We start from the raw sequence: 26,491 nt of genomic DNA on the forward strand, positions 1-26,491 counted from the left end.
CACAGCCAAGCACGAACAAGCAACACCAAGCTCAGAGCTCCCCACTTGGCGTCCACCTTTGCCGCCTTTGCCGGCCTGCATGAGCCCTCAAAACACCGGCCACATTCTTCCAAGGCACGCAAGGCCACGATTAGCCGCCGACATCGTCACAGAACCACACAGCCCCGGGCCTCGTCACCATGCCAGGCCGCCTGCCCACCACGCAAGACTTCCCAGCCTCGGTCAAGCTGGCGATTGTGCCACGTAAGTACGTCAGCCACAGCATCACCGCCAGCCCATCTCGAAACTGGAGATAAGGGCGCAGCAAGGGTCCGGGCCCAGAACTTTCGGCGTCAATATACACTCTGCTCTCCAGGTTCCAGACGTGCGCCTTATGGCCCTACGGGTTGACCCTCGCTAGCGCCAGACGTCCAGAGACCAAACAACTCATCCAATTCGCACCAGACTGAGAATCCTACTAACGGCGTCCCGCAGCACCAAAAGATGACCCTCCAACCAACGTCCTGATCCTCTTACACGGCTTGGGCGACGGGCAGGATGCTTTCGCCACGCTCGGCCGGCAGATGAACCTGCCGGAGACGGCGTGCGTGTCCGTCCGGGGCCCCAAAGCCCTGCTGGATCTCGAGGGCGCGCACTGGGGCGACGACATCATCTTCGATTCCACGACTGGCGGGCTCGACGCTGATGCAGGGCTGAAGGAGAGCACTGCGTTGCTCAAACTTTTGATCACTGATGTCCTCGTTGAGAAGTGCGGCTACACGCCGAGGGAGATTCTTATCTTTGGTTTTGGCCAGGGTGGTATGGTTGCTTTGAGCACAGCTGGTACGTCTTCTGTAATATTCCTACTACTTTACACCAGTCTCCATGAAGTCACTAACCCACCCAAAAGCCAACCTCACCCCCACCGAGCTCGGCGGCATCATCAGCATCGGCGCACCGCTCCCCAGCGAAGCGCCCGCCGCTCTCGTCGACAAGAGCAAGACGCCCGTTCTGGTATGTGCTGGCTCCGACCGCTCGGCCGTGACCTCTGCGGCCGAAGACAAGCTCAAGCGGCTGTTTGAGTTCGTCGAAATCAAGCGGTACCGCAAAGCGGGCGACAGCATGCCGAGCAACAGGGATGAGATGATGCCGATCATGCAGTTCTTCTCGCGCAGGCTGAGGAGTATGAAGGGTGTGCCGGCAGGGAGTGTGGAGGTTTCTTAGATGCTGTTTCTGTGTTCATGGCCAATTACGTGATGAGACGTGTATGCTGGGAAAAATAGAACTCGCTTGAAATAGTTCATGATGGTAAATATGTCTACGAAGCCATGATAAACTATTCTGAGTCTTTTCACCTCACAACCCATCCTCAGCAAAAGCCATCTGGCTCCTGATATCCCTCACCAGTCCCTTCGCCTCTTCCACCTCAACGCCATCCTGGCACAGCTCATTAGCCAGCTCCATTGCCCGGCTCAGATCGCCGTTACGATGGCACCAGCGAGCCAACCAAAGCCTCGCCCGACTCGTGATCTGGATCACACCCAAGCCAACATCGCCCTCCTCGGCGCCCTCTTCTTGCGCCAGCGTAAGCTCCATGTACGCTGCCGCCTCCTCCCACGCGCCGTCACGCTCATACAGCAGCGCAATATCGTACAGGATCTGCGGATCCAGCGCCCCTCCCACAGCCTGCGCCAACGGATCCGGCGACCTGCCAGAAGCAAAGCTGCTCGCAGCCGAGCCACTGTCAACCTGCGAGCCAACAACAAGCGCACGCTTGTACGCCTGCACAGCATTGGCAAGCTTGTCACACTTCGCATACGCATTCGCCACAGCAGCCCACATCTTCGGGTCGCCGGGGCAAAGCGCAGCGGCGCGCTGGTAGTAGAAGAGCGAGTAGCTGTAGCACTCGAGCATCTCGTAGCCCTGACCCAAGCCGTACCAGGCGCGGTAGTCGCGGCGGTTCGCGTCGACGGCGCGGCGGTAACTCTCGATGGCGGCCTGCGTGTTCTTCAGCTCGATGTACTCATGGCCCATGAGCGTCCAGGCGGCCTGGAAGGCGCGGTCGAGCGCGAGCGCTCGGCGAAAGTGCAGGACGGCCTTCTCGTGCTCGGAGATGAGCGAGTAGTAGTTGCCCAGGATGCAGTTGGTCTCGGGGCGGAACTTGTCCGTGTCGCTGGCGGTGGCGGCGAGGGTGGCGAGTTTGGGCCGGTTGGGGAGGACGTAGAGGAGGTTGCTGTAGATCTCGAGGCCGTCGAGGCGGTGCGGGTGGTCTTTGATGAGGCCATCGAAGATCTGCATTGCTTGTTCGTGGTCGCGCGAGTGGTAGTACAGCAAGGCTTTCTGCTGCTGCAGGAAGGCGGATCTGGGGAAAATCTTTTGCATATCTGTGAGGTTTCTGTACACTTCGGGTGTGGTTTGGTAGAGTTCCTGGCTGCAGTTGACGTGGAATATGAAGGTCATGATGTTGCGAGGCAGGTGCTCGCTAATCTGTTGCAGCTCTTCCACGGAGCCTATTGCAGACGTTAACTCCTGCCATGCCGCCCAGTTGTAAGGGTTGATATCGACGCTGCGGAGCAACCATTGTTTGGCAAGATCTTCTGATTTGGATTTCATAAGAACAACACCGTACAGGTAATCCAGCCATCCTTGCGAATTCGTCTTGTCTTGCAGGCCACCACGAGAGTTAAAATATGCTTCCAGGATTGCGGAAATGCTCGGTAGCTCCTTGTTAGCTGTTACGGGCCCATCAGCTGGTCCGAGAATCGGTTCAGAGTCTTCCATCCTGCGCTTCTCGCCGGACATGTACCGAGCATAGAGCGCCAGAAAGAGAGATTTCTGACTGATGTTTTTCGGTAGTGCAGTCGGTGTGGGTCGTATCGAGTATGGTGCTTCAAGCGAGTGTCTTGTCTTCGCTTTCGGCGTCAATGATAGCCTTGATGGTGATAGCACATCCGGGGCCGGTGTGGTATGTGGAACTTGCTGGGGAAGAAAGACCCCAGCACATCGGTCAAACTCCCGACAGTCGAAGAAGGATTTGGCCAGCAAGTACTTCGGGAGCTCTTTTGCCTCGCGCCGGGCTTCCTTGGAATCAAAGTTGATGTTGAGGGCGGGAGTGGGCTCTTCCACATCTTCATCCACATCTGTGTCGTCTGCGTCATCCTCTATGGGTGCAAATGGGCTCGAAAAAGAGTTAAGCAACTCTGCTGACCTAAGGGAATCAGCGCACGTAGGCATTATATATCTTGGAGGCCCTTCGCCTACCACTTCGCTGCAAAGTACAGACATCGCTCGTTGCATTCGACTACCGCCCGCTGGAGTTGCGTTTGCAGCTCTAGCTGCTGTTCGGGTGACAACGCCATACGCAAGCCGTTTCTCTGTCGACTAGCTTGTCACGCGCGGCTTCACAGACTGTTATACCCGCAAGCGAATGCAGGTGATGTGCGATCTGGAACGGTCTGCTTCTATTGGTTCATACCGCCCAGAGCACTCAAAGTCGTGTTTTGGGCTGTGGAGTAGGCGCGCCTCGCTTCGCGCGCTTCCGCGCTAACCCTTTCTGGGCTCTCCACGGCAGTGCGTTTGGGGGCGCCTGCGTGTTGGGATCATCAGCCGAGCGCGGCTCTCGACCTCACCACCTGCAGTTGTGGTGGGCACAAAGCAGACATCACGTGAGATCTCTCAGCATCAAGCGTGGCTCTCCGATACGCTGCCGCACACGGGTACTGCTTTGGATGATGTCGACCCATACATATGGTCGAGAGTGCCAACTGAGAGCACCTCAACAATGGCAATGACCGGCGAAGCCTCCGTGTCACAAGCCGGTGGCCAAGGCAAACTTCAGCCATTCTTCTACCCTTGCAGATCCGATGCGGCCCACTCTTGAAGCGCCGGAAGTTCATCGTTCCGGCGATGTTTCTTGGAAGGGCGCTCACTAATAAAGGGTCGCTGGCAGGAGTACCCTATCTGCATGCTGCGGCTGCTTACGACAGGTCATCTTCTTCGCTTACAGGCCTTGTCCCTGTCGGCACATCTATATTACATCTGTCGCTATTTCATTCGGCTGACATCGCGTGCTCGGGTGTAGGGTCGCTTAGGTACAGGCCTGCTGTCACGGATTCTAGGTTTATCCGAGGGTTCACTTACATATACCCGCGTCCTCTGGCAGCTGTCAATCCTCCCCCTTGAGCCTCTCGGTGTTTGCAAAGGTCAGAGCATTGCAGGACTATGGCGCTCGATGCAGTGCTCGGGCTCAACAGCCCTGTACTCGGCGTTGCATTCGTCTTTCTCGCACTCCTTGCCACCGCCTATGTTTTCCTCTTTGCGCGGCCCTCCCTGCCCAAGAATGCTCCCCCACTCGTGACAGAGGCATGGCCTTTGATTGGGAGCATGCAATTTTTCACGCAGCGTTGGGACTTCTTCCGACGACAGATGGCTCACTCGCCCAATGGTAATTTCTCCTTCTGGGCGGGCGACAAACCTGTCATTGGCCTTTCCGGTGACGAATCAAGGCGCATCTTCTTCGAACACAGGCATCTGGGGTTTTCCGAGGGGTATGGTGCTCTTCTTGGTGGTAGCCCGAAGATCAACAAGAACAATGAGTTGCTCGCAGAAGCCCAAGAGCAGGAGGATGGCTTCGGCGCCTACTTTGCTAAACGCCTGGGCGCCATGCTGAAAGGACCGATATTGGCCAAGGGACTTCCTGAGTTGCTGCAAGACGTGCGATCGAAGATTGACAAGCTTGCCGACCAAGAGGACAAGGTTACAGACCCGTTTGACAGTATCTACCGGATCGTGTTCCAGATCACCATGCGCACTGTCGCCTGTAATGAAATTGCTGGCGACGAACTTCTCCTGGAGAAGGTTTTGAAGCTGTACGAGACCATCGAGTCTACTGCGACGCCTCTGAGCATCATGTACAACTGGATGCCCGTACCCGCTCGATTCCGCCGTACCTATGCCGGCGCAAGACTGTACATGATCTTCAAGAGCATCATTGACACGCGCGCAAAGGAAGGTCGCAGGGAAGATGACACGTTACAGTACCTGATTGATCAAGGTGACGATATTACCAAGATCATCACCTTCGTACTCGGCGCCTTGTTTGCTGGTCAACTAAACTCGGGCGTCAATGCTGCCTGGATGATCGTTTACCTGTCAAACAACCAACATTGGCTGCAGCTTGCTCGCGAGGAGGTGCAAGCGGTCGCCGATCGTCACTGTCCCGACTCCTCCCTTGCTCTCGTCGACCGTCTCATGCAAGTCCCAATCGAGGCTTGGGAGTCAGAATTCCCCACTATCGACCTCTGCCTCAAGGAAACCATTCGCATGCAGCTTGCTGGTAGTGCGTTCCGCAAGAACATATCCGGTAGACCCATCCCCTTGAACAAGGACGGTACCGAGGTCATCCCGCCAGATGCGTATGCGGCATTCGCAGTCGCAGACATCCACTACAACCCGGAAATCTACACCGACCACAACACATGGGATCCGTCCCGTTACTTGCCTGGCCGCGAAGAGGACAAGAAAAAGCAGTTCGGCTGGATTGGATGGGGCGTCAGCAGGCATCCGTGTCTTGGCATGCGATTCGCAAAGCTGGAAAACAATATCATCACTGCTTTCTGGGTTGCTCAATTTGAGGGCATGGAAACGGTGGACTCGCAAGGGAAGAAGATGGCTCCGCCTTCGGTTAACCAGAACGCACATAGTGCGCACAAGCCGAATCCGAGAGTATTTGTCAACTATAAGTTGAGGAATGCTTGAGATGGCATAGGCTTAGACAAACAAATAAGGCCGAGCAGATTAATGTAAACATTGCATCGTCAAATGTCACAAGGAGCTGTCTCTTGTTGCTAGCAAAAAGATTACTGAAGAGTGTGCAAAGACCATTGGCCAGATCCTCTGTGCACATGTTTGCTTGGAGTACGCGTCGTTGAGGACTCTGATCAGAGAACGACTGTGCTTGTCTGCGAACAACAGGGTTCGGAAATGGTCGTGTGAAGACTTGGACCCTGCAACGCGTTAGGCGATCGGGACCTTGCAGCCGCGACAGCGGCAATTCCCGCCGACTCCTCTGGGGGTACCGTACTCGTCACCAACGGGGGCAAGTCCATTCGCAATCGTCTACCTGTAACGCGGCCCGTCATCCTAGCCTCCCTTTGAATTGACTGCTTTCTACTCCATTGTACATGTAATGTCTACCGCCTTCACCTAGAGTCGAGACTTGTCTCCTGTGCCTGTACGAGTACGCGACAGGACGATGGAGCCTGAGCACAACAACAACCTCCCGCGGCGGACCATGTCCGCCAAACGAGCCTCCATGCGCCCTCTAGACGTCCGCCGGATTCTGGCAGACCAAGGCGCTTCGGAGGCCAAACCTCTCCCTGCCCTCCCAGCAGACCACGTCGCTTCCCCTGCCAGTCCCTCCGCCAGCCAACACTCTGCCGGCTCGTCTGGTCGCACAAGTTTCCAAAGCCATGGCAGGACCATGTCTATGGCCTCGCTTAACAGCAACAACGCTACGCCTGGACGGCTCAACCGCTTCTCCATGCAGTTCCCTATTCAGCCAGCGACGCGCGAACAGTCCCCCAGCAGACCATCTTCCTCTCCCACAAAAGACACAGCACCCGCACCACCAACCCCTAGCGCCGCGCCCTCCGACGCCAACTTCCTGACCGCGATCGCCGCGCAGGAACGCAAAGTTCTTGAGCTGAAAGAGGAGCTGCAGCGTGCCGAGGCAGAATTGACGAAACTCAAGAAGAGCTGGGCCAACCATGAAGCGTACAAGAAGAAGAACGAGGTGCGAATGCTAGCCAAGCTCGAGCCAGTGAACACCACGGCGCCCGCGACACCAGTAGCTCAGGACGACGAAGATGGCTCTGGCGCGTGGCTGCAGCAGGAAATGGAGCGCAGGAAGGCGTTGCTGAACGGCACACGGACTTCCAATAGGACTGTGTTCTCCGGCTCCAGGCACACGCGGACGCTGTCGCTACTGTCGCCCACGCGGACGACGGAGGCCCCTTCACCTTTGTTGCAGCATCCACCGAGGCAGGATAGCCTGCCGCCTTCGGCGAAGCAGAGCGTAGAGAGCGAGAGGCCTCAGTTGCCGCACAGGAATTCCCTCCTCTCGAGGACATCTTCGGCTTCGGCGACGCCGGATGTCAGTGCTGAGATTGACAAGACCGCAGATGTTGAGATCGATCTCACGCAAGCGAACGTGGACCGGGAGGTGCTCATCAAGCACGGGAAGAAGATGGCGACGGATTTCAAAGACGGGCTGTGGACATTCTGGGAGGATCTGAGGCAAGCTACGGTGGGCGACGAGGCAACGCAAGTCCTGCCACCCAACGGTAGGCGGCAGAGCTCGAAGGAAACCCTCAGGCAGAGTTACCGAGACAGCAGCCGTGCGTCTCGGGGGTCTGCCACCAGCAAGGCGTCGACGGAGACGAGACGACCGCCCACGCGCTCGCCAGTGAACCGAAGACCGTCGCCCGCCCAGGTGCAAGAGGAGCCATCTCTAATCGATACATCCGGCACATTCTGGACCGAGCACGGTCTCACCATTCCCCAAGCCACGCCTGCACCTGTCAAGAAGGCCTCCAAGCACACCAAGACGCCTTCAATGGCACCCTCTGTGGCTTCAAGTGCGGACGCCTGGGACACTTGGGACGATCACAGCCCAAAAGACTCGCGCTCTAGCAGCAGCGCGACTTCGGAGTCTGTGACGCAAGCGTCGACTAACGCTACAAGCCCACGCCACTCCGCCGCCGCTTCCAGAGACGAGCCACATCAGCCTGAGCACGTCGAAGGAAAGGAGAAGGAGCCCTTGCCTTGGCCGGCTCTATCCAAGCTGCGGCCAACATCTCTGCGCAGGACTGCAAGCCACCTCATGAGTGAGTGGGAGAAGAGCATGACGCCCGAGCCGGGTCAGGAGTTCAAAGGCGATGAGAGCGAATTTGCTATTCCGTTGAAGAAATCGGAGGAAACTGGTCGCAGCGACAGTGCCCAGAAGCGGGACTAGATACTTTTGTGAATAGACTAATAGGGACATTGGTTGGATGGAGAATTGTTATGCCTTCGAACGACCACGATCTGGGACGCGGGATTATGTACTTTAGCCGGACTGGAGTATTCCACTGAGAATGACACAATACCATGGGGAGAAGGCTTGTTTGTCCGGGAAATTGTCAACATTATGAATGCAACGGGTGAATAGCATCAAATATTACGCTGGTGCATTCGTCTCGTCTTGGTCTTCACATGCATCTGCGGCGGAGGTCCGCTTGTTTCGGACTAGCGCGTCCCTTCCCCCAAAAGTTACCCTCGACACTTCGGTAACTTTGTTGAACAGGGATATTCGGCGCAAGCCTCCTAACAATACATCCTTACTACCGATCTTGCGATATCTCCTCTTCCTCACATATCCCATCATCAACATGGCGTTTCCAGGTATGGGAGGCATGCCCGGCATGGGTGGTATGGGCGGCATGGGCGGCGGCGCATCCGGACAAGACCTCCAGGCCATGAAGGAGCAGCAAGCGATCAAATACGTACGTGCCCATCCTCTTCTCCCAGGGACAAGCTCCCAAACAATATCAAATTGACACTTTTCCTAGATGCAAGCAGCCATGGAATCCTGCCCCGGCAAACTCGCCATGTCCGGCGTGATGGGCTTCGGCCTCGGCGGCGTCTTCGGCCTCTTCATGTCGTCGATGCGCTACGACACGCCCATGGCGACCTCCGCCGCCGGCACCGCCATGTCCTCGCTGCCCGTCAAGGAGCAGCTGCGCCAGGGCTTCAAAGAGATGGGTCGCGCCAGTTGGTCCTCGGCCAAGAACTTCGGCTACATCGGCGCGCTGTTCGCCGGCACCGAGTGTGCTATCGAGGGATACCGGGCGAAGAACGACCTAGGCAACGGTGTTGCGGCGGGTTGCTTGACGGGAGGGTTTTTGGCGAGGGGCGGTGGGCCGCAGGCGGCGGCGCTGGGGTGTGCGGGTTTCGCGGCGTTTTCCGCGGCAATTGATGCGTACATGCGCATGCCGAGCGATGATGTTGCCAGCGACCCGATTATTTGAGGAGGGAGGGTGTGAGGGCACACTCTACGAGGAAGAGCATTACCGGAGTTAAAGACTTTTTGTACGATACGGGAAAGGGGAACACGAAAACATCCTTGAGCGTACGCTCATAGGATCGAATAGGTCTGGTTGAGGGGAAGCCAGGCTTAGGGCCATTTCCCGACGACGGGGAATAAGGAGATGAACAGCACGCCACGCGAGATAGACGGAATACCCAGGATACATTCATACTCCTCGTCTTCGGCGACGAGAACCTGCTTTCGGGCACGACCAAAAACAATCTCCGCTTGGCTTGAGACGGACCAGACCGGACTGCAATGAATAGGGAATACCTCAAGGTCACCAACACATTAGACACTGCCATCACACATCTCGAATGGATGAACGACCGAGCGTTTTACCGAATAGCAGGTGTAAGATAGTAAACGAAGACAAGCTTCGCATCCAAAGGATACACAACCTCCCAAAATTGAGAAGTCAAGGACCTTTGAAAACATAACATTCTAACGGTTGCGATGCACGTGTGCTGCGAATTCCATGAGCTCCGAAAGGCCAAAACGTCTGGTGGTGCGGCAGGATCCCTTTAGGGTGATGTTACAACTGACCTCATCGTCAAGCCTTAGGCACGTGCTTGCGGTCGTTTGATGAGCTAGCACATGCGAACATGACTACCGGGTCAAACCATTGCGTACGAAGTGCGGGGCCTGAGTTCTTTCCGGCAACTATACTACCAGCTAGTACCGCGCCTCGTATGGCGATATGGGGACCGATTGCATCACCGTTCCTTGCTCGAGTGCTGACAGGCACTAGGTACCGAGGGGTGTCGTTCGATTCACTGGTACAATGCACATCTCCAACACTATAAATTCGTGAGGAAGAAGCCCTGCGACCCAATGTTTCCTTCACCCTTCAACCAATAACCTTGGCCATGTTCCTACCACAGTTCCTGCCTTACGGCAGCTACGGGAACGCATCGCAACCCGCCAACTTCAAACTACCCTCAAGTGTCATCGACAATGTACTACCAGGCTACAGTCACACTTCCCACTACGCCAGCACACTCCTCAGCTTTGATATTTCCTTCGTCTTGACCTCCATCGCTCTCTTGTTCGGAGCCATCGAAACCGGCAAATTCTTCCACAGACAACTCATCAGCACTATTGGGCCCTGCTTCCTGTGCACTCTCGTCATGCCGGAGAACGGCAAAGTCTTCGAGATCGTCATGGAATGATTGGGGGGTTTGAGGGGGAGGGTGGATAGGTGGTGGGCTGGGCTGGGCGGGGCTGGTGGGAGTTTAGTTGTGCGAGGTAGGGTGAGAGAGAGAGAGAGAGAGAGAGAGAGAGAGGTTGTTGACTGTTTTGGTGATTGGGTTATCCCTTCGTGGTACCTGCAGTCAGAGGCATCGATACCGATCGTATCGCCAACCATCCAAACCAAACCCGACTCGCACGCGACTCATCCAACCAACCTCTATCACCGATTGAAATCAGATCTGTACAAATCCCTTCACCCTTCCCAACCCACCATCCCCACTCCACCCGTCCACGCCCGCGCGCCCTCCCTTGCCCTTTGTCCAAGTACAAGACCAACACAACACAACACACCCTCCCTCCCTCCCTCCCCCAGCGCTCCCTGAAGCCATCCATAGTACGACGGATGAAATGTAGAGGAGTCGCGCAACAGGACCAAAACAGCTCAGCTCCCCCTCCCACTCCCACTCTCCAATCCAATCCCAGGGTCCGGGTCCGGGACGCGGTACGGTACGTGGTACGTACAGCTCGAACGAGATCCGGTAGCTTTCGGGAGGCGCGGGGCGCGGCGGCGGCGGGTACCTACATGTCTGTTGATGATTGCATCATCGGAGTGTTGTGTTTATGGCAGTGACGTCGGTTGATGGTGATGGGTGATGATGGTAGGTCGCTGGCTCGGGGGAAAGGGTTGGAGATGGCATGGAGATGGGTTGATGAGGTTGAGGGCCGAGTGAAGGGTTGAGTGGAGGTGCTCGTCTCGTCTAAGGCAGGTCGGGCACTAACGGTGTTGCAAAAGCGGGAGAAGGGCAAGAGGTGAGTGAGTGAGTTGAGCAAGGGATGGATTTTGATTTTAGGATTTTGATTTGAATTGAGTTTTCTGAGATCTTTGGGGAATGTGATACGATGTGGTGATAAGAGCAAACGAAATGTCGGGAAAAGGAGCTAATAAATGAATTCGACAAAAGATCAACAAAAAAAAAAAGACTCTGACGATGATAAGTAAACAAGAAATCCTCGACTCGTATGGGGTTGTTCCGAACTAGAGAAAGAAAGCAAAAAAAAAAGACAAAAAGTAAACCGATGCGGAAAGCCCAACAAGAACATAGGGGATTCGACCGTTGCCGCCTCCTGATCCTCCTCCTCCAACCCTCGTTCAAGATGCTAAAATGGCTCGTCGGAAATGCTGTACACAAAGATCCCGTCTTTCTTTTCCCAAGACGCTAGAGGTATATGCATGGTCACACTGCGGGAGCCGGCCCGCGACGATAGATTGCAGTAGATGAGGGTGGTTTTTTGTTTGGAGGTGGATATGATTGGAGACAGGTTCTGAGAGCCCATGCTAAGCTTTGCGGTAGATTTGACTTTGTTCTCTTTTTTTTCCTCTCTCTTTGCTGGTTGGTCAAAGCCCCCGTGTGTGAAAGTGTTGCCGTTCGTGAAAGAAGAGGTCGAAGCCCGCCGCCCCTGGTTTGGCGCGATGGAAGAAGAATGAAGAGAGATGACGCCGGAGTTGTTTTCTAAAATGCTCTGGAGATGGTGGTTTTCATCGTCGTGGTCGAATGCAGTTTCTCTATGCTGTGAGCATTTACAGGCGGGCACCACCGTGGCGCTTGTGGTTGTGCAGGTGGCGACGGTACTTGTCGTCGGCGGCCTGGGAGGCGGTGGCGGTGACGGTCATGTCGACCTCCTCGATGGCGATCTCGACGACCTCGCCGTTCTCGGTGACGGTCTTGGTCGAGACGATGTTGGCGGAGGAAGAGTCGACGGCGTCGTAGATGGAGGGCGAGGCGGTGATGGAGGCGGCGGCGACCTCGGCGTCGGAGGCGGTGCTGGAGCCGTAGGAGGAGGCCTTGTCGGAGCCCTCGGAAGACTTGCTGTCGTCGTCACCGAAGAGGGCGGAGGAGGCCTTGCTGAGGAGGCCGTAGTCGGAGGCAGAGCTGCTGGGCTTGCTGGACTTGGCGGACTTGGTAGGCTCGCTGTGGCCGTCACGGCCAACGCAGGGGTACTTGGTGGCGTCGGCGGGACCGTACTGCATGGGGACACCCATGGGGATACCGTCCTGGATGCTCATGACATCCTCGTCGGAGAGAACCTCGGGCATCTCGAAGGAGCACTGGTCGGCCTTGGAGTCCTCCTGGATGTCGAAGAGAGCGCAGTCCTCGATGCGGCCGGACTGGTTCTGGCAAGTGTCGAGAGCCTTCTGGAGGAAGTCGGAGGACTCCCAGCCCATGATGAAGTCACCGTGGTAGCCAGCGCCAGTAGGGTCACCGTGAGAGAGAGCGAACTCGCCGTCCTCGCCGGCGAACTTGTTGGTGGCCCAGATGGTCTCGAAGAAGAGGAAGGGGTAGTGGATGTCGTAACCCTCGGGGCACTTGCCCTCCTTGACGAGGTTGGGGTAGGCGACGTGAGACTGGTGGTCGTCGGAGTCGAGCTCACCGTTACCGCAGCTAGGGAAACCGATCTCGAGACGCATGCCGTCCTTGCAGTTGGCGTCCATGTAGGACTTCTCGGGGAGCTCGTGGCGGTAGAGAGAGGGCTCGGCGGTGGCGCCGTAGTTGAGGCAGTTGAAGCCGAGGGCTCTCTGGGAGAGCCACTTCTGGTCATCGGGCTCCTGGGGCCAAGAGCTGAGGGGCTCGTCGGGGAAGGAGCCGTTGAAGGAACGGAGGTCCCTCTGGCCGGCAAGCATCTGGAAGCCCTCGGGGAAGGCCTTGACATTGTCCATGTAGTACAGGTAGTAGGCGAGCATGCCACCGATCTGGGGAACGATGACGGAAGAGCCGTTGCTGTAGACGAAGTAGAGGGCGGGGGTCCAGTAGGCGGAGTGGTCCTGGGTGACGGCGCAGGAGGTGCAAGCGCCCTCGGCGGTCAGGTCGGCGTAGGTGGACTCCATGTGGAAGTCTTGACGAGCGGGTCAGTTACAAGTTGCTCAATTTCTAGTCGTTCGATTGAATACTCACTGCCGGAACCAGCGATGGTGTGGACGTGGTCGGCGATCTGGCCGGGGTCGACAATGGGATCCATACGGGCGACACCGGTCTCAGTGCGACACGGCATGCGCCAGAAGGCGTGGGCGCCACTCACGAGGGTGAGGGCGGCGGCGGTGGTGCTCCTCATGGTGGTGGGAAGCGAAGAGGGTTCGGGGGATTGGGTTTCGACGTATCGAAGCGGATTGGTATCCCTTGCTGAGCAGGTCGGAACGGGTGTCGGCGGTGGTCAGGAGGTCGAATGCGAGTGGCTCCGGTAAGGAATGGAACGACACAGGCTGTCAAACGAGCACACGGCGCGGTCGACAGAGCAGCGTCTGGAGGTGGTGGAAAGCGGCGACAAAGGAGTGACAGTTCCTGCGAGAGCGAGGCGGCGGACGGGATGCGTTTCTGGGGGGCGCGGTGAGGGTGAAGAATGAGCGGAGCAGGCGAGGAGGTGGTGCGGCGACGCCTGGGCCAAGGGGTGTCGCGCAGCAGCCGACGTTTACAACGATCGACGCCGCTGGAGTCGCCCGGGATGAGCATTCGGGCGGCAGCGAATGGGCGCGCGGTGCCTTGCAGACTGCCGGGTTAGCGCCCGCGTAGCGCCGCCGTAGCGCAGCCGCCTCCGACAGAGCGAGATTGACCGCCCCCGCCCAGCGTCACACTAGCGGCGGCCTTAGGCAGCCGGGGCTCCTTAGCCAGCGCGCCTGTTGCACCGTCTCGCCGCGCTCGCCTCACGCCCGCCACTCGATCGGGGCTGGCAGGTCGCTGTTGCCGCTGCCCTGCTGCACCGCGGCAGACACATCCGACCAGCCTGCCGGCCTCGTCTGCGCGCGACGCCTGCGCTGCCATCACCGCTCTATCCCACGCACGCCTCGGACTGCCTGCCCACACACGTCCCCGCCCAGCTGTGCCGCGCGCCCCGTGCTCACATATGAGTGCTGGAGCATACCTGAACATGTACCTCAGGCATGCAACACCTGCCAGTGGCCCAGTGCACGCACGCCAACCAGCAGCACCAGCACCGCGCGCCCAGCACCAGCACCGCCCCCCTCCCAAGCCCGCCGCGCGCACACAAGGGCCTTGGGCCTGCGCAACAAATTCCTGGGAACGCAAATGAACGAACGCGCCCGCGCCCCTCGCCGGCGCGGATCCACGCGCGCCGTGACGACCGCCTGCTGCCCGCGCACTGCCCAAATGACGATCCTGATCCCGGCGCCCGGCGAAAGCTTGGTACGACGGAGCTCAGGGCTGTCCCGCGCGCCCGCGCCGTTGCTATTTGCGCTCGCAAGGCCAACCTCCAAGCCTCCAAGTGCCCCCCAGGAACCCCCGTTCCAATCTCCCGCTCGCAACTCGGCCGCCGGACTGCGACGTGTGTGTGCCAGCGTGAAACCGATCCCGCCTCCGTGGTCGCCGTGGAATGTCACGCCTGCGACGTGCCGTTTCGCGTCGCACCCAAGCTGAGGTCCTGTGTCTCTCGTTTTCCCGGTACGAGAATACAGCATTTGCGTGCCTTTCGCATCATTCATCCATCCCTGAACCGCATCGCGATGCTTGAACCGGAGTCTTGGTCCGCCTGCTAGTCAAGGCCCCAAGGAAGACAGGGACCTGGGCGGCGCGGCTCTTGGAGGAAATACGATGATTCCCACCTTGTTTGCCCTGCGCCGCGTCTGCCTCCACCCCCCGGCTACCCCGGCACATCAGACCTCGTGTTGCCCGTCCGATTCATCCATCACACACCTGACTCAAAGCATGCATCCATGCCGGTAAGCGTGACAGTACGTGTGTGTTCATGCAGGGCGAGCACAAGCACGCAACAATGGGAAAGTCAACAATAAGGTAATCACGGAAACAGTCACACACACGCCGCAAGCTCATTCTTCCCACGCGGACTCGAAGCCTCTTCCTGCACGGAAGCACTCTCCCATCCACCCATCCATCCTTCCTTCCTTCCTGATCCATCCCCCCCTCCCCTGTTCCACGCGAGCTCCCATCATCCCGCCAAATGACAGCATCCCGCCAAACCCGTCCCAAACCAAACCAAACAAACCTCCACTCCACAACCCACACAAACCTTGAGGTCAAACTCAATCGTCACATCACATCTTCTTCCATGTAATTTCGACGCCCGTTTTCCCGCTGCTCCCCATCAATCTCGTCAGTCCGTCCGCGCAACTGCCCGCTTGCCTTGCCGCTGCAACCGTTTCGTTTCCTCTCCTTCCTTCCTTCCTTCGTCCCGACCTTCCACAGAACACAACGCTCCGCGCCTTACCCGTCGCCAGAGCCGAGATGATGCGCATTGCGTAAGCTGAGCCGGCGGCACCGCAGCGCAGCGCAGCGTCGTCTCATTTCGATCTGGCCGAGTAATTACATTCGTTTTGGAGGACGCGACGCGTCGTCGTCGTCGTCCTGTTCGTTTGCCGTTGTGTCCTTCTTGTGCCTGTCCGACTCGGAGTGCCGATTCGAGCTGCATGTGGATGAATGAATGCCGTGAAGACCTCTGTCGGACGCTACTGCTGTGCTGTACACCTAGTGTCGCGTCAGGGCTGCGAGAGCGCGTGCGCTCTACTCTACTCGAGACGGTCACGTGGTTCGACTATCCTGGGTAGGTTCGCTTGGGTGTTTGGGGTTTTGGGGAGGAGGTACACTTAGGGCTTGATGGGTTGGTTTGGAGGGTTTTGGGGGGCGTGTGTTTCGTTGTTCGGGGGAGGGGACGGATTGGGGTAAGTCGAGTTGGTTACATGTTGAGGATGTGGTGGTGGGGTGGAGGGGTGGGAATGCTCTATTTCTGGGCGATTGGGCGGGATGAGAGGTGAACGTGAATGCATGCGGGAAATTTACGTGAGGTCTGCTCTGTCTTTGTATAGTTATCCTGGTGGGAGTTGTGAACTGTTGATCCGGTCGGTATTGGGGTTTGCGATCAGTTGGTCGTCTTTGTACCAACCGTCCAACGCTTCGTTCGACTGGATTCTAGCGTTGTCGAACGCCTGAGGGAGGTATCCCATCTTTCCAACGACGGCCACGTCGACACACGACATGAAAGCCTTTTGCCATTAATCACACAGCGAGTTTGATGCGGTTGTTTCCATACCAGTGTGACCTTCTCATTCCTCTTTTTATACCTGAGCCGATTGTGAAGTTGAGCGAGCAAAGCCACCCTAACCCTAACCCTATCATCCACTCTTGAGCAACCATCAATCCAGCCATCAAAAGCAGACAAGGCGTCAGTGTCATCAACGCGAGATCCTTCGTCTGATAATGGAGGCCTGAGAATAATGCTGTCGTGCTGCAGGTCGCATATATCCGCCTCGCAGGCCATCCCTCACAGCTCCAAAGCAAATACCTTCCTCGAGCGACGCTCAATTTTCACATCTCTGCACATCACCACACCTCACCACAACCACCACAACCCACAGAAGAAACCCACGCAAAAAAAGGACATCATGACCGCTCTCATTCGCATTGCATCTGTATAACCGCAAAGGGGAAAAACGCACGTTCTTAACAAAAAAAAAAACCCCCTAGCTAGATTTCCACACACACGCTCCCGCCGCCCTCTCTCTGTGTCGCCCCCCTCCCTCCCGTCGCATCATCGTGTCCTTTCGTGCGCCGTCCGCTGATCCGATTACCTACCACCTACCTAGCCCTGCGCAGTCGTCGTCTCGGTGGGTTGGGGGGTTTCAGCGTGCTGTCATGAGAAAAAAGATTTCCGGTTTTGAGTTTTTCTTTTCTTTCCTTTCCGTTGCATTGGGTCGGTTCGAAACCAGATCAGCTCTTGCGCGGGGCGCGGGAGCCGGAGGACCTGGGTCGCGGTGTTAGCAGAGGTCTTTGACCAGAGAGAGAGAGTACCTTGAGACAGGACGGACGAGACAGCACTTACATCGAGATCCTCCTCGCCACGCCGGCGAGGTTAGTGTCCTGCTCCGCCTCCCTGCTGGCGCGCTTGAGCGCCTCCTCGCGCGCGTTGTCCGTGCTGCGGCGCACCTCCTCCTGGCTGGGCGGCAGGCGCTCGTTCTGCAAGTCGACCTTGCGCGCGTCCTCGAAGTTCGTGATGGCCTGCTTGATGCCCTCCGAACCCAGCATGAGGGTTCCCGCGGGCAGGCGGCCGCCGGAAGCGGTCTTGAGCTCGGTGACGCGCTCGCTCTCCTCGCGCAGGACCTGGAAGACGCGCGACAGGCGGCCGATGGCGAGGATCTTGTTCTTGATGGCGCGGCGCTTGAACTCGGTGCTGTCCGGGTCCATGCCGGCGGTGGAGGTGTTGATGCTCGCGGGCGGCGACGAAGGCCCGGACGACAGCGGGGTCTCCTCCTCCAGCTCCTCCTTGCTGCACGTGTTAAGTATGGCAATGAGCATGTCGGTGATCTTCTCGCCGACGAAGGGCAGGGACCACGTGAAGACGTCCATGAAGTTGGGCAGCCAGTAGGGGTGCGGCGTGCAGTTGAACTGCCGGATGTTCATCACGTTGTTCTCGTACTTGAGCACCGCGGCCTTGTTGTTGTACACGTCCAGGTAGTTGGGCGCGGAGAAGATGGTCATGACGGATGGGAAGCCGGTCGTGCGTGTCTTGCGGTACATTCTGTAGCCCGCGTCTTGCGCCTCGTGGGCGCGGATGATCGAGAGGAGGTTGTTCTTCTCGAGGAAAGCGCAGGCTGCCGGGTAACTGAAGAAGTATGAACATCCACGGACGTGGTTGTGAACGAAGTATTCCTGCGTCTTCTCCTGTCCAAACTCCTCCAGAGGATCTGCCCAGAGGATGTCGCACATGAGACCGTGGGTGGGAGGCTCCCTGAAGCGGTCGAGCGACTTGAGGTCTTCGAGAGTGTGCAGTTCGGGGCTCAAACCACCGTGGATGCAGAGGAACTGCTTGTTCATGATCGCCGCCAGCGGCAAACAGCAGAACGACTCAAGACAAGCCTCGTACACCCTCTCGCTGTATTTGTGCTTGCACTCCAGCTTGAATGTGAAGTAATCCGTCAAGTGTCTGCACTCGTGGTTGCCACGCAACAGCCAGAGCGTGTTCGGATACCAGATCTTAAGCGCCCAGAGGTAAAGCACGCACTCGATCGAGAAGTACCCACGGTCGACGTAGTCACCCAGGAAGAGATATCTGGTCTCCGAAGGGTCACCGCCGACCTCGAAGAGCTTCATGAGATCGAAAAATTGTCCGTGAACATCACCGCAGACTGTGATAGGTGCATCCATCTCCAGCAGGTTAGGCTCTTGTCGGAGCACCGCCGCGCCCGAGTTGATGATCCATAGTGCTTGCTCTTCCGTGAGACGGCCTTCTCTGTACAAGTGCTGCTTGAGGAACTGAAGGTTGGGCTTCGATCGGTCGTGAGGCGAGGTGATCTGCTCTTCGGTCGGGGTGCTGAAGGCGGGCGCCTGGACGTCTGTCGCAAGTTGCGGTCAGCATTTTGCTCTGCCAGTATATTTGCGTCGCACGTCCGGTGCTGCTGATTGCGTGGCTTGTCATACCTTTGCATACTCGCTCTTGAGTGTTTACCTGCACGCCATCCTCCATCTCATGTATGGTGAAGTCGATCTCCGGGACCTGCTTCTTGTCTCGCACGGCGCGGATGGCATTGTCGATGTACTGCTCCTGGTTGGAGCCGCCGGGGTCCATGTTGGGCAGTCGGATAGTGGTATGAAGGTGTCCAACGAAAGTGTGTGTGAGAGTAGGGAGTGGTTTTTGAGGAACGGTGTGTATAGCTCGGGCGTGAAGATGAGGTTGGAGACGAGGGTCTCGTGCGCTGCGTTTCGGGAGCTGTGGCTTAGATGGGGTCCGCCTCCTCTCTGTGGCGCGCTGACGATTGCCGCGATGAACGTTGTTTGTTTGCCAAGAAGCGCGATGTGGTGCTGTCAACTTGTGTTATTTGGGGCAATACGGGTTGGTCTGCACTGCCAGGTCTGTCTGCTTTTCGAAGCCTGGCACGGGCGGGGTTGTGTGATGATGGCAATTCAACGGTGTGGTTTCAGCTCAGGGCGCGGGATCCAGAACAGGAGCTCGCTGCTGCTCGCCACTCGCCGCCCCCTCAATCCTGGTCAATGCGGCTGAATCCACCTACGTAGTTGAGGCCTGAGGCATGCATTATTTGTGCCCAAACTCCCATGGCGCGTCAAGATCGAACAGTATCTAACTATCACGATGCCCCAGATAAATCATATGAGTATGAGTATGTAAAATGAGAAACAACAGCCTAAGCGAGAGCCATATCCAATCAATTAATTATCCCACTGGAACATGAAAAGTGCGAGAAACAATGAGCTGAGTCAAAGCCATGTCCATTCATATCTTGCGTTGAATCCCAAAGGCGAAAGCAATGCTTTCAAAATGTGCGTTGCATATAGACAAATTCTATAGAAACCGATCCCACCCTTCCCTCCCAAAATGCATATCAAAACGCCAGCCCTCCTCTGTCGATCATCACACACGTTCGAGCACTCAGTGCTTGCGGACGTGCGCGTTGAAGTGAGCGTGCCTCCTCGCGAAGCGGCTCTTGGAAGCGGCGCCAATCACGCCGTCAGCGCAGACGGTGCCAGCGGCGAGGTCCCTGGGGACCGCGCAGCTGTGGTCGCAGATGCCGAATTGGGAGTCGCCAATGCAGACGAGGGCGCCGTCCTCGGAGCAGGGCTCGCAGTCGCCGTTGGAGGTGGCGTTGCTGCTGGTGCCGCTGCTGGAGGAGCCAGAAGAGTAGCCGGTGGGAGCCGGGGCCGCGGCAGACGCCTCAGAAGAGGGCGCGGCGACGGCAGTTGCGAAGGTAGTGGCAGTCTCGCGGCCCTTCTGGTTCATGTAGCTCTGGACGCCAGACGAGACAGCCGGGGCGGTGTAAGCGGGGGCGCTGGAGGCAGAGGCGCTCGAAGCCTGAGCAGCCGGGGTCGAAGATGCAGCGCTGGCAGAGCCGTAGCTAGTGGGCTGCGGGGCAGAGCCACCGGAGCCACCACAGGCCTTCGGGGTGGCCTTGGGCCAGTTCTTGCCAGCGGTGGCGCTCATGGTAGTGACATACTGGCCTGGGCTCGGGAAGAGGACGTCAGTCGACTCCTCGGTCTCACATCCACCGGACTTGTCGCCGATGTTTGCGACGAAGAGCGGGGGGAAAGAACCCATCTCGTCACCAGTACCGCCAGTGATATCGACATTGACACAGTTCTGGTACATCTCCCGGTTGCCGATGGTGTTGAACCAAGTCCATGACAGGATGGCATTGCCGGACTTGATGCCCTTGGGCATGGGGACGTCCCAAGAGTGGACACACTCGGCCTCGCCGTCAGATGTGCAAGGCCTCGCGGTGTTGAGGTTCGCCGCAGCGTTGGCAGGGCAGCCACCTTCGATGCTGTAGATGACATTCCAGCTGCTGGGGTCGGCAGCCTTTGTGGAGTCAGTCTCATAGGTCACCGCAAGCTGGCAAGAACCACCACCATGAACGGCAGTGTTTCCACCGCTGCCAAGCTCAAGCTTGAGAGGGAAAGTCTCGCCAGCGGCGATCTTCTGGCCGCCGGAACTGGGAAGGGGAGCGCCGTGGCACGGGAAGTTGCTGCCGGACTTGTCGAGGGGATCCTTGGGCGAGTAGCCCTGGAGAGGCTTCGGCTCAGCAATGAACATGTGAGCGTTGGCCATACCGAAGATGGAGGCGGCCGCGACAGCCATACGGCCAACGGAAGTCATGGAGTTGACCATTTTCGCAGTAAAGACTGAGTGCGAGGTTTTGAGTGTTTGGATGCTGGTAGTTGAGTGCTAGATCCGGCTAGCTTGAGGAAACAGTGCTGACTTCTTTCACTGTGGAGGAAGAAGCTAGAGTGTGGAGAGGTTTTGTAGAGTGATTCTGGTGGCGTCGAAACTGTTTCCAAATCTCAGACTGGCAGCGAAAGAATGTGTGACTCGTAGTGATCTCGCAGAGACAACTTCAAGAGAATGACTGGGCAGTGCACCGGGCACGCGATAGCGATAGACTCAAACGACGATAGAAGACCTGGCTTGAAGAAAGAAAGAGGAGGAGGTCAAAGGCGTGGCCCTCTCCTCTTATGTCTGTGAGACACGGGGGATCTGCACTCGTCCAGGTCAGACATGGTCCCCTGGCGTTTAAGCTTTCGCAGCATCTGCAAGGTGCATATGGCTGTACCGTGTCGCGGCCGTCTCCGGGCATGCGGGCCACAGGTCTAGTGGTACGGTGTCGTCAAGCTACTGTGGCGGTCCGGCCAACGGTGTTCACCATCTTCGCGCGCTATGAGAGTTGTGGAGTCCCGGGCAAGAAAGACTCGATGGTGCACTCAGCCGAAAAGCCGTGTCAAGCCAATCGCAGACCGCCAAGTTAGAGAACCACATGGCGCTGAGACAAGGATGCCATTGTTCCAAGGCGTGCCACGGGACGGGAGGGCAGAGACTCCTGGACTGTGCATTTGCGACGTCCGAAAACTAGGTGAATAGTAGGCCTCTATGGATGCAGCCAGAGCGTGGCGAAACGGCCGGACCGAGGGAGCGAGCCGCGGAGGAAGGGCGCGCAAATGGGTACAGACGCAGGTACCCTATGGATGCACGGCGAAGGGCCGGTGCTGAGATCTAGTGAAGTCGCGACAGACCAATGGTGAAGGGAAGAGTAGAATTGGACGTGTGCTCCACAGCGCGCCGACTGCGCGGGCGCAGCATGGTGCGACACGACCCCTGTTTCGGATGCTTGGCCCGCTCGAAGCCCGCCCCTCGCCACACACAAGCGGGCTTCAGCCGAAACAATTCCATCTGCGGTCTGGTGATGTGGATGCAAGTTCGCCAATCGACTCTGCAGAAAGAAAAAAAAATCCAGCACACCAGATGGTCTATGACTCTGTACCAAGCCGGCCTCGTTTCGGTGTAGCTGGAGGTACCAGAAGCCCAAAGAATTAGGCTCATGAGCGTACCTTGCGTGCTCTTGTCTGCATGATGGCGTTATCCTGCATTCAGCCTTACGCGCTTGTCGCTTGATTGGCTCACGTTACACGTGGATAGCCGCGGACAATCTTGTTCGCAAACCTTACAGCGGATGTGTGACCGTCAAGAAGCTTTGTGCTCGCGGTATGAGCCGTCACAAAGCTATTACAAAAGGTGACTTCTCGATGCCAACATGGAGGTTGCCATCTGTTCCGACAAACTCGCGATGATATCCAAACTTCGTCTGGCGAGGGCAGGAAGGCTCGGCGTGATCCAGGCTTCTAGACAAAGCGTCTTCAGCAGCTGCTGTAATCGCGGCGGACAATACTGGATCCGAGGCGATGGTAATGGCCAAGCGTGATAGGAATCTTGCAGGCTGCCTACGCGGACACGTGGATAGCCGTACACCAGTCTGCCACGCAAAACCTTGCGGCTGTACTCCACTACTGGCTGCAGCCTTCAACTCTCTGTGTATCAACGCGAAGGAATGACGAAGGGGGCTTTTTCAATGCCAACATGCGATTCTCCATCCGTGCCGATGAACGCGCCGTACCCAAATTTCATCTCCTCAAGCCCGAGCAACCGATCACGTGCTAGGGTAGGGTCGATTTCCGCGACAGCCTTGCTTGCAGCGAACAACGCAATATCTGAAGCAATGGTAATCGGCATGCGTGGCAGAAACTTCGCAGGCTGCCGAGCGTACACGACACAAGCGGTGGTGATGTAAAGAGCCAGGATAGTCACCGAGAGTATTACCATGCTCTTGGAGACCATGATGCGCTCTTCTGGCTTCAAGATCCTGCCAATGATAGTCGTGCTGTCCCCGCCTGCTGGTGTCATGATTTCGCCTTGATTTTGGCTGAGCCATATCGCAAAGACTTTTCGGTAAGCCTTGGAAAAGAGAGCGGCCGCTGCATCGAAGTCTGGAGGGGGCAATGTAGGGTTCAAGAAGCCAGAGTAAGGATCCATGTTCATCATCACATAGGAATCCCAGCTCGACGGGTAGCTGTCATTGTGCCAGGTGCCACCATAAGAGTACAGAAAATCGTACTTGCTGATTTCTCGATGCGACAAGGACTGCAGAGCCTTTGCGATCAAAGGTTCCGCTCCATCAACCGAAGCATGTTCCGACATGGTGTCGTATTGGACGTCACTGACAGTTCCATCGCCAGTCACTGTGACGTTGGCTAGTCGACGAGTCAACGTTGGCTTGCAGATGAAAGAGGTTGCATCAGTCTCGGTTAAGGCGTAGCTATCGTTGCTGCACAGTTGGCCTGCGGTTTTTCTGCTCCATAAACCAAGAATGAGCTGTCGACATCCGTCGCTGGATTCCACGTCAGGGCCAGTGTCCGGACCGAGGGGTAAGATGACCTCTAGAGCCATGCTTTGCTTTGAACAAGGCATGGGGTCAATCGATTTGCCCACATTCATTTTCTCCGTTCTGCACATGATTGAGTCGGATTTCTGGGGTATCGCGACCGTTATATTAGCATACATATAGTCCATCTCCTCAAGCGAAGGAACAGTCAGGTTCCAGGTGAAGCTTCCGGTCTGCGCAGACTGGCATTTCAGGTCCAGTCCAAATGAGGATGTCTCGACTTGGAATCGGTCTGAGCTCTCCACGTCTGTGGGTAAGGAAATGGGCAAGTAGAATGCCTCATCGTCGGTCCATGGTGGCATCGGAGTAGCGGAAGTGAAGTTCGCCATTGCTGCATAGAATGCATTTGGACCAGACCTAGTGATATTTCCAGTCTCGGAGCGCAAGCTTGCCTCATATATGGGCATCGCAAAAGCTGCATGAGAAATATCTGCGCTTCGCTCGTTGAACATACCGCTGAAGGCGACGGCGAGAACGTTTGCGAGTAAAGCGAGCACACATACTGCTGCTAGCGTGAAATGACGTGCCTTCAGTGCTTTGAGCAAAGTCATCTGTGGCGGGAGTGAAGTGTAGTTCAGGCTGATTGATCGCTTTATCGACGCTTTTCCTGAACGAAGACCTTCAAAGGGCTGCAAAGTGCAGACTATCCGGTTGAGAAGGATCCATATTGGTTCAATGACAGTGGCGATGATCGTGGGCACGTAGTTCTCGACCATTTGTCGAACGAAGCGATTTTCTGATGGCAGCGCCAGCCCATGCTTTTTGCCAGCATGGTAAAGATACGCTACGGCGGCCAAAATAGCGGCCATTGCGAGGACAAAACACGTTCCAGCAGTTCGAGATAGTTCGGCTGGATATTCCCTCTGAGTATCCTCGACTTTGTTATAAGCTTGGTCCGATTCAATCGCATAGTCAGTGCTTTCAATCAATTTGAGCGTATGAAAGCCATTGGAAGATGCGGAGTCCAGCGCATAGGTACATTCAGCCGTCTCACGCTCGAGTCGTTTTGGACCGGATTGGTCATGTTCAGAGAATTGCTTCAGGATGGTGCCTTCGCAACTGATCAGAGCCATCAAAGCGATGACCGACTCAGGGTCGGTCTCCAACTTGAGCAAATTTCCCCAGTTCAAAGTCAAAAGAAGGATGGCCAGAATTGCAATGAGACCAAGTAGAGCCTCAACGACGTATGCAAACCCTGGGACAATCCGGATAGCCTCAGTTTGGTAGTTCCTAGTCCCGTTGACGAGCATAGCATCATTGTAGTCGATCGAGAGCACATCGATCATGGCTCTGGCGAAAAGTAATCTATGGATGCTCTGAAACGATTCTGCGAGGGTCCCAGGGTCGAGGTATTCCTCAAGGGGTTTCTGAGAAGCGCCCAATGCCAGCCCGATAATCTTCGAAGATTTTTCGTATTCAGGCGTAAGTGTGAGCTCCGTCTCCGACAGTTGCCGGCCTTGCTCTGGCCATTCCGTAGATGGTATCGTGCTCCTGACCATGTTCTGCTGCGATGCCACGTTTACCTGCCACTCATGCAAGCTTGTGTTGAACATCCTCTGGGGCATTGGAGACTTGGGCCCTGCATCGCTGACATTTAATATGCTTCCGTCCACTCGACGGACTGTTGCAGTGACATCCTGCTGGAAATAATAAGGCTGGCAAAAGAGTCTGGTCACAGGATTTGGCGGATCAACATCAGTCTGTCTGTTCTCAGTGAACGCGACCAGGAAGACATCCTTCACGTCCTCGGGACAGTAAGGACTGAGATAGAAGTCCGCCAGCCCATCATAGTTCTGAGTCCCAGCGTAAAAAGCCGAGAACCGTTTGACATCATAAGAGCGGCCTGGCTCGTGAACGATGTCCGTCCCATCTGGTCCGAACGGAAGGGGGACCAGGCATCCTTGGGAGCTTGCAAGGGTTTCGCCAGTACGATTTAAGACCGGGTCTTCGCACGTGATGTCCACGCTGAAAGATGTCGTCCTTGCGGTGAGCGTGTCTTCGGTTTGTAGCACTTCAACATCTTCGGGTTTGAATGACATGAGAGCAGCCTCACGCGTCATAAAGGACGGTAAACGCTCACCAAGCCATACAATATTCGACGCAGAATAGGTGTAATTGGCAGTAACCTCAGCTGCTTGGTCGGCGATACTCAGATAGTTTTGGGCCAGTTGCATCGGCTCTGAGACAGACTTTGTGACGGTATCCGTTGCAAAGATTGCGCCTTGAAGCGGCGTGACCCCCCAGGCCACCAGTATCAATGCACACGACGAGGTGAAGACAGTCCAGTGCTTTCGTTTGAAAGAAGTGAAAGGAACGAAGCCAAGAAAGTCGTACGGGTAGTGTAAGAGCAATGAATCTCGACCAGTTGCTCCTCCCGGCTTGGACAGCTGCCTGTACGGCTCAATCCTTTTGGTGTCCAGATCAACCCAGGTCCAAGCAATACTATAGAGGACAGCAACGATGGTCGGTAGGTAACGGTGTAGGAAGGTGTCGAAAGCTCCAACCTCGCCGATGTCAGGAGCGAATAAAAGCCCATCGTTTTGCCGATCCTTAATCACAAGAACCTGGATCAAGGCAATCAACGCAAGAGTAATCGCGATGATTGTGAGAAGGAATGGCCTTCGTAGTGTCATTGGCTTCCATTGTTGGCCTTTGATCTCTGGAACAGCTTCCACAGTTGCACTGGGCGCCTTCTTGCTGGCATCTCGGAAGAGGCTGTTGATGCGATTCATGGCTAGCGCCAGTGTTCTGCGATGTTTGAATGCACAGAGGATGCGTTCATGGGCAAACAGCAAAGGAAATAGAGACGTGAAAACTGCAAATAGAGAAATGGAGAGAAGCTAATGTAGCAAGGTAACCCATGCTTGGTTGCCATGACTTACATATAGAGGCTGAACAGTTTGCGGCGCCGCATTGAGGCGTTAGCCGCCGAGTAGGCGCCAACAGGCGTTTGC

At 56.5% G+C, this 26,491-nt stretch overlaps 9 protein-coding genes across 9 annotated transcripts; 4 read left to right on the forward strand and 5 right to left on the reverse strand.

The window, feature by feature from the left end:
- Nucleotides 1-58: 58 nt before the first annotated feature.
- On the forward strand, nt 59-1,318 carry WHR41_05254 (uncharacterized protein). Its single transcript, XM_069373859.1, has 3 exons — nt 59-243; nt 475-822; nt 890-1,318. Exons 1-3 carry the CDS (start codon nt 180-182, stop codon nt 1,201-1,203), a joined length of 726 nt encoding a protein of 241 aa, XP_069229515.1. The 5' UTR covers nt 59-179; the 3' UTR covers nt 1,204-1,318.
- On the reverse strand, nt 1,266-3,476 carry WHR41_05255 (uncharacterized protein). The gene is made up of 2 exons (XM_069373860.1): nt 3,241-3,476; nt 1,266-3,187 (listed from the first exon to the last, which is right to left on the reverse strand). The coding sequence occupies exons 1-2, from the start codon at nt 3,336-3,338 to the stop codon at nt 1,336-1,338; spliced, it is 1,950 nt and encodes a 649-aa protein (XP_069229516.1). The 5' UTR covers nt 3,339-3,476; the 3' UTR covers nt 1,266-1,335.
- Nucleotides 3,477-4,200: 724 nt separating this feature from the next.
- WHR41_05256 (uncharacterized protein) lies at nt 4,201-5,736 on the forward strand (the record flags this gene model as incomplete). The annotated part of the gene is made up of 1 exon (XM_069373861.1): nt 4,201-5,736. One exon carries the CDS (start codon nt 4,201-4,203, stop codon nt 5,734-5,736), a length of 1,536 nt encoding a protein of 511 aa, XP_069229517.1.
- Nucleotides 5,737-6,232: 496 nt separating this feature from the next.
- WHR41_05257 (uncharacterized protein) lies at nt 6,233-7,993 on the forward strand (the record flags this gene model as incomplete). Its single annotated transcript, XM_069373862.1, has 1 exon — nt 6,233-7,993. One exon carries the CDS (start codon nt 6,233-6,235, stop codon nt 7,991-7,993), a length of 1,761 nt encoding a protein of 586 aa, XP_069229518.1.
- Nucleotides 7,994-8,380: 387 nt separating this feature from the next.
- Nucleotides 8,381-9,047, forward strand: WHR41_05258 (uncharacterized protein; the record flags this gene model as incomplete). The annotated part of the gene is made up of 2 exons (XM_069373863.1): nt 8,381-8,522; nt 8,589-9,047. The coding sequence occupies exons 1-2, from the start codon at nt 8,409-8,411 to the stop codon at nt 9,045-9,047; spliced, it is 573 nt and encodes a 190-aa protein (XP_069229519.1). The 5' UTR covers nt 8,381-8,408.
- A 2,303-nt stretch (nt 9,048-11,350) lies between these two features.
- On the reverse strand, nt 11,351-13,804 carry WHR41_05259 (uncharacterized protein). Its single transcript, XM_069373864.1, has 2 exons — nt 13,252-13,804; nt 11,351-13,192 (listed from the first exon to the last, which is right to left on the reverse strand). Exons 1-2 carry the CDS (start codon nt 13,406-13,408, stop codon nt 11,880-11,882), a joined length of 1,470 nt encoding a protein of 489 aa, XP_069229520.1. The 5' UTR covers nt 13,409-13,804; the 3' UTR covers nt 11,351-11,879.
- Nucleotides 13,805-16,749: 2,945 nt separating this feature from the next.
- cnaA (Serine/threonine-protein phosphatase 2B catalytic subunit) lies at nt 16,750-19,202 on the reverse strand. The gene is made up of 3 exons (XM_069373865.1): nt 18,736-19,202; nt 17,141-18,650; nt 16,750-17,062 (listed from the first exon to the last, which is right to left on the reverse strand). The coding sequence occupies exons 1-3, from the start codon at nt 18,881-18,883 to the stop codon at nt 17,029-17,031; spliced, it is 1,692 nt and encodes a 563-aa protein (XP_069229631.1). The 5' UTR covers nt 18,884-19,202; the 3' UTR covers nt 16,750-17,028.
- A 500-nt stretch (nt 19,203-19,702) lies between these two features.
- WHR41_05261 (uncharacterized protein) lies at nt 19,703-20,935 on the reverse strand (the record flags this gene model as incomplete). The annotated part of the gene is made up of 1 exon (XM_069373866.1): nt 19,703-20,935. One exon carries the CDS (start codon nt 20,933-20,935, stop codon nt 19,703-19,705), a length of 1,233 nt encoding a protein of 410 aa, XP_069229630.1.
- A 1,698-nt stretch (nt 20,936-22,633) lies between these two features.
- WHR41_05262 (uncharacterized protein) lies at nt 22,634-26,269 on the reverse strand (the record flags this gene model as incomplete). Its single annotated transcript, XM_069373867.1, has 1 exon — nt 22,634-26,269. The coding sequence occupies one exon, from the start codon at nt 26,267-26,269 to the stop codon at nt 22,634-22,636; it is 3,636 nt and encodes a 1,211-aa protein (XP_069229633.1).
- Nucleotides 26,270-26,491: the final 222 nt, after the last annotated feature.

Source organism: Cladosporium halotolerans, assembly GCF_011745625.1.
Source record: "Cladosporium halotolerans strain TM138-S3 chromosome Unknown Sca14, whole genome shotgun sequence".
Lineage (NCBI taxonomy): Eukaryota > Fungi > Ascomycota > Dothideomycetes > Cladosporiales > Cladosporiaceae > Cladosporium > Cladosporium halotolerans.